This window comes from Ooceraea biroi, chromosome 1 (assembly GCF_003672135.1).
Source record: "Ooceraea biroi isolate clonal line C1 chromosome 1, Obir_v5.4, whole genome shotgun sequence".
NCBI classification, from domain to species: Eukaryota; Metazoa; Arthropoda; class Insecta; order Hymenoptera; family Formicidae; genus Ooceraea; species Ooceraea biroi.
The window spans coordinates 1,317,382-1,323,697 of record NC_039506.1 but is presented as its reverse complement, the minus strand read 5'-3'; the positions used below and the strand labels follow the sequence as shown (position 1 = coordinate 1,323,697).

General features: G+C 42.8%; 1 protein-coding gene across 1 annotated transcript; it reads left to right on the top strand.

Annotated features, from left to right (window-relative positions):
* The first annotated feature begins 54 nt into the window (after positions 1 to 54).
* Positions 55 to 5,250, top strand: LOC113562446 (ras-related protein Rap-2c-like). Its single transcript, XM_026971948.1, has one exon. It carries the CDS (start codon positions 705 to 707, stop codon positions 1,248 to 1,250), a length of 546 nt encoding a protein of 181 aa, XP_026827749.1. The 5' UTR covers positions 55 to 704; the 3' UTR covers positions 1,251 to 5,250.
* Positions 5,251 to 6,316: the final 1,066 nt, after the last annotated feature.

Genomic DNA, 6,316 nt, shown 5'->3' with positions numbered 1-6,316 from the left:
CGCGTACGTCAGATCTGGGCTGCGTGGCGAGGGAGCGGGGAGGGGGGCAGGAAGAGGAGGTACGGAGGTAGACGGCAGGCTGTGACTGGCTGCGACGGGCGGGCACGGGCACGGACGGGAGTCTGTGTACTCTTTGGTGTGCTCGCGCATAGAGCGTGCGGATAGTTCATGTCGTCATGTCCTGGCTTGCCGTCAGCTTCGCCGTAATATCGTGGCAGCCGTGCAACGGGACGGTGCGAGCCGATTGCCGATTCGCGTGATCCCTGCCTCCGTCGTAGTCTCGCGGTACACGGCCCGTGAATACTCGCGAGATCGTCGTCGATGCCTTTGTTCGCGATCATCGGGTGGACGAGTGCGGACTGTCGCGGATTGTCGTGACGAGGCGAGCGAAGAGGCGAAGCAGGAAGACGAGGACGAAAGAGGCGCCTCGTTTGCTTAGCCTAGGCCTTAGTTGAGCAGCCAGAGTGTGTATTCGCACGAGAGGGAGAAGGTGCAATACTCTTCCTCTCTCCTCCTTTATCTCTCTCTGCCCGAGTCTCTCTCTCGCGCTCGCTCTCTCCTATCTCGTTTCTGCCTCCGTCTCTCTCTCTCTCTCTCTCTCTCTTGGGTGAAACGGCACTCCACACCCCGGCGCGGTCCTGGACACGTCTAGGAAGAGGAGGAGACGCAGAAGGAGGCGCGGAGGAGCCGACGACGACGACGAGATGCGCGAGTTCAAGGTGGTGGTCCTCGGCTCGGGCGGGGTGGGCAAGAGCGCGCTCACCGTGCAATTCGTGTCCGGCTGCTTCATGGAGAAGTACGATCCGACGATCGAGGACTTCTACCGCAAGGAGATCGAGGTGGACAATTCGCCGTGCGTGCTCGAGATCCTCGACACCGCCGGCACCGAGCAGTTCGCGTCGATGCGCGACCTCTACATCAAGAACGGCCAGGGCTTCGTCGTCGTCTACAGCTTGACGAATCACCAGACCTTCCAGGACATCAAGGCGATGAAGGAGCTGATCACGCGCGTCAAGGGCACGGAACGCGTGCCGGTGCTGCTCGTGGCGAACAAGCTCGACCTCGAGCATCAGCGGGAGGTCGGCACCGAGGAGGGCCATCAGCTCGCGCAGCTCTGGGGCTGCCCGTTCGTCGAGGCCTCCGCCAAGAATCGCACCAACGTCAACGAGATGTTCGCCGAGATCGTGCGCGAGATGAACTTCAGCCCGGAGAAGGAGAAGAAGACCTACTGCTGTTGCACCATCCTCTAATACTTAATCAAAACTTTGGCGCGCGCTGCTCCAGCACGGAGGATCGTCGACTCGCGGACTGAACTGGATGAAGGAAGACACGCGATGTGTACAGTGCTCCGGGGAGAACTACGTCGAGCTTTCTCGCCGGTGTGTCTCCTCTTCGTCCCAGGGTGCCCTCCACGTCTCTTTCCAGACCCTGGAGCGTGCTAAAGAAAAATACACAGTGTACAGTGTGGCTTCCGGGAAGATATCGTCAGCGTGTCTCGTTAGCCTTCTCTCAGAGAACCTTCTTCCCGTGGAGGTTCCCTTCCCTTTGGATCTTGGAACGTGCTGTGCACCTGCCAAGGTTAACCCACGAAATCGAATCTACGTCGGACGCTCTATGAATTTTCCAACGGAGGGAATCGCGGTTCTCCCTTTTCGAATTCCCGGAAGACCGTCCTGCAAACGGCGGCCGTTATATACAGATATTTTATTATACGCGAATAGTATTATCTATGTAATATTATAATGTATATACATATAAATATATATATATATTATATAGATAGGCTTAAGGGAGAAAAAGGAGCGAGCGAAAGGTAGCTTTTCCTCGGCAAAAGGACCAATACTCCGCTCGTGAGAAGGAAGAAGGTGTCGGAAAACAGCCCAGGTGTGCGAAACCAAATTCGATATCGACCTTCTGCTCAACTTCAGACAGAATCGTCACACGCAAGTTCGCGAACCGAGTTACCGCAGGCTAGGTGCTGCGCTGAAGAAGGATTACTCGCAGACCTTGAGGGAATCACTGTGATGGTCGATCCACTCTATGGCATGGTGATAGAGATTCGATACTGAAAGAGATTAATCGAGTTTCAGTGACGAGGTTCAGTCCACTTTATCACATGCATTTTGCACGTAACTGCAAAAGTACGTTACGTTACAAGTCCATCTGCCTTGAGCAAGGGACAAAAGTGATTCGGTTTCGAGAGTACTCTTCTCTGTGCAATCATTCTGTGTTAACTTAAGCTAAGGAGGCTTAACGAGCGAGATATCGTATAAATCGTTGTTTTTATACGAGACGTTAGTGACATTGCTATCCAGGGTGTTTCATCTAATTTAATAGTCCGATTTATCTCTATTGTTTGTAAGAATGTAGACAAGTATTTCGCGAATAGGACATTCGATTCAGTAAACGATAATTATAATTTTTCTCAGATTAAAAAAATATTTGTTTCTTCAAAACAGAAGTTTTGTGTAAGATAATTCAAAATATCTTGGATAATCAAAAGAATTAGATGAGACAACCCTGTACCGACTGTACAGTCCTAACATTGAGATATTTTATTGTGCGCAAGGAAAAAGCACTGAGAATGAGGTTTTATACGCGACACCTTAACGATTAACAGATAATTCAATTGTGAGATTTCTTGTGATCTGTTATATAGCGAATCTTCTAATATCTTATTTCCATTTTGCTTTAACGTTTCAAGATGTTTGGCATAGCATAATACTGTATCGGCAAACCGTAATGCGGGAGAGATGAACCAACTAATGTCGCAGTGTGATTATAAAGAAGAATCTTAAAAAAACTAAAGGCCAAAGCTGAAGGCGGCTGGCTTCAGTTTATTAAAAATCTAACGTCACCGGCTATTATTATCACGCAATTATGTGGGAATATTAAGAGAGAAACATTTCGTAAAACTAGTTAACATAATAACGTCAATCTAAACTTGTAATTTGTAAGCTTTGTACGGTAAAAAAAAACATTTGTACTACGTAGGCCGCAAGACTGCACACGCGATTACTATGGGATTGATGACCTTTTAACATGAGTGATTTTACACACCAATGAGAAGAGGGAGAGCACAATAGTTTATCTATAGAATTAAAAATCTCTTGGAAAGGTTCGTAATTTTGCATTAATATTTTCACTATTCATATCAAATCATTTGTACACTATTGTTTATCACTGATAATAACGACACCAATACAAAAAGTGTCTTAATTGCAAAACTATATATTTTATTCTTACAAAATTTCCTTGTCCAGAATCGTTAAAATCGATGAATACAAGAAGAAGACTGCAATGGTTCTCGCATGTAACTTGTAAGATTGATCGAATGTTATTATTTAAAAAAAACTTACGTTGCAACACGAAGGCACAAAACATGGATCTATTTTACAAGTTAACTGTGCTAACAACGGATAACTCGTATAATTTTTCTTGTACGATCAAAATCGCATTATCCGATGTTAAATATCGCTTATCGGTGAGCTGATGAGCGTAACATAGTCATGACACGCTATTCAGTTTGTACACTCCATTTAATCCTTGAATGCACAAAGAACATTTCTATTGTACTGTACTGTTTTTTATGATATTCCCTTTGAGATTGTGTCTTCCTTTTCTGGAATTTTTCAAGTAATTTCTCTACAATATCTATTTGAATTTGTCTCTCAATATTGCTACTTAGATTTCTACAAATTTTTGTTATCAGGCATCCAAGGATTGAATGCAAAGCTCACTCAAACCTCTAGTATGCTTTTACCGATTTTATAAAATATTGTCTCGCTTCTGTGTGTGACAAGAGAGATGTATTTATAATTTGTATAGTCTGTATACACACTAACTCGGTAAGGTATTAACGCATGTATTGTTTGAGTCGTATACGTGCGATACTGTTTCTCAACTCTCAAAGGAAATCGCGGGAAGTAAGAGTTAAAAGAAGTGAAAAAGGACGAACTGATGTATAGTATTTCTACGATAGTAATTAGATTGATCTTAAATACTGGGAAGAGGTATCGTTCGCATACTTGAAACGGTGTGCGTCCGTGTGTGTGTGGGTGTCTGTGTGTGCGTGTAATTTGGAATATCACTGTCGGTGCACTTTCTCCGAATGGTGCTCTGTACTATTTTTCGGCTCTCGTGTCAGAAAGAAAGAAAAACAAAAAAATCGACGTGACGCCGCGACGGAAACTGCGGTCGCGAGTAATCTCGCGGTTTGCGGGCGAACAACGGGCGAACGAGAGAATAGGCGGAACATTTCGTACACTGCTATTTCGTCACGTTCTCGCGGAAAATTCTTAGTCTCGCTGTGATCCCGTAGTCGTAACTCCGCATCTTTTCCATGTCGTGTTACAATAAACGCGGAGCCATTCCCCAGCTTCGATCGAAGGGCCTCTTTATAAAGCGTTTTTAATTGTCATCACCCGACTCCTGTCGACACTGCTTGCGTTTCTCGCTCTATTTTACACACACGTGTTACGTCACACACGTTTACACACACACATACACACACGTGTGTGAAATCCGGATCACAAAGGACGCGCAAGGCCGTCGTCCGCCTAGATAGCTCACTAGGTATTTGATATACTCGAAAAATCTATTTATATATTTGTACAAGGAGAGAGAGAACCGTGCCACGTGCGTATCTCTCGCGCGTCCAATTCTCGGATACTGCACGCGCTATTTTTCTAAGCGGCGTCCGGAGATTTTTATCACACGGTTGATCTTCGATAAGGAGCATTCTAACGATAATGAAATATTAATTTTTATTTGGTGAGCTATTGCCGGCGGAGGAGAGCGTCGAGAAAAGAAAATTGCGCCGTGTCTGGGGTTGGCCAGCATATCATGTATCTAAGGACCAGAATTATTTCTCTCTCTTTGGCCCCCTTCACTTTTACTTGTACAATCGGCGAATTAGTTATCCCTCTCCGTGTCTCGAATAAAAAAAAAAAGGAAAGGATGTATCGTGTGTGCATATTGTAACGATTTGCATGCATTGGAGGTATGTGCGCATTTGTTATGTAACCGGGTCGCGTATATTGATTAATAATTGGAGAAAAGAAAAACGGAAAAAAAGAGCAAGAAAAACACCACGATTTAGATATGTGTATATCGGCCTTTCAGTACTACTCTACCTGCGTATCTGATATATTGAGTACGAAATACGTTATATATTTTTTACAATGTGAAGAATCTGTAAATATATAGCGAGTCGAAGTATATATATAATAAAAGGTAATTATCTTGAAACTCTGACGAGATGGAATATTTCAAAGTGAATATCTTACGACGAAAGAAAAAAAATGTGCATTGCGTAATAGACCAAATGCAGTTTCTTTCTTTCATGCGCACGGTTGTGCAAGATATTTTACAATAGTATAATTATATGTGGAACGACGTCATATGGGCAGACGAAACTAGAATGCTGGAATTGACGAAGTTGAAGTCCTTTTACACTGAGAAGTTCGATTTATTATTCTTTTCTTTTTCTCAAATGAGCCGCCGATAATTGTTCGAAAATGTTTTCGAGTCGTCTAGTATTATCTTCTCGCGACGTTTTCGCGTAAAGTAGTCGTTATCTTAAAATAGTTTTAATGAAACATTATTTCAGGATATTTTATTTGAGGAACATTAAATATACATTTACACACAATTCTTTTGTTCGGATGACTAAGTAATCGAGCAATTTATCGTACTTTTATCGTGAAGTACCAGCATGAGAATCTAGTCATGATGATATAAGTCGTGGTATTCGCAAGTCACAGTTGCATTTGCCGTTGCATTCTTGAGATATTTCTTCCGCGAGGAACGATTACCATAAAATTTTTACATTTTTTTTTATTTCATTGTAACGAATAATTTTTTTTTTATTATTCAAAGGTATTTTCCTCGCTGTTTGTAAGTATCGAAGATGTTGACCCCAAAGCTCTGCCCATCTGATACATGCAATATCTAAAAAAAGGATAATTAGGTTTTAATTTTAAGAGATCTTTTAGACCGTTTAGACTGGTGCACATTTTTTCTTTATTCGCACAATTCTCTTTTGTTTTTTTTCCTACTTACTAACCATTGTAACAATGGCATTTGGCACTATCGCACAAATATAGCATTAGAATTTTGAGACCGATTGGACATAAACTTGTGACGAGAAAATCTAGGTGTATATTTTTTAGGACTAACGATTTCGCTATTTTAAGCCATTATTGCTTGAAATAACGATCTTAACGAAATCGTGTTGAATTTTAAATTGTTTATAGAGAAATCGGTTTATGTTACTAAGTTTTAAGTGCAGGTCGTATGCAGCATAATAATATTA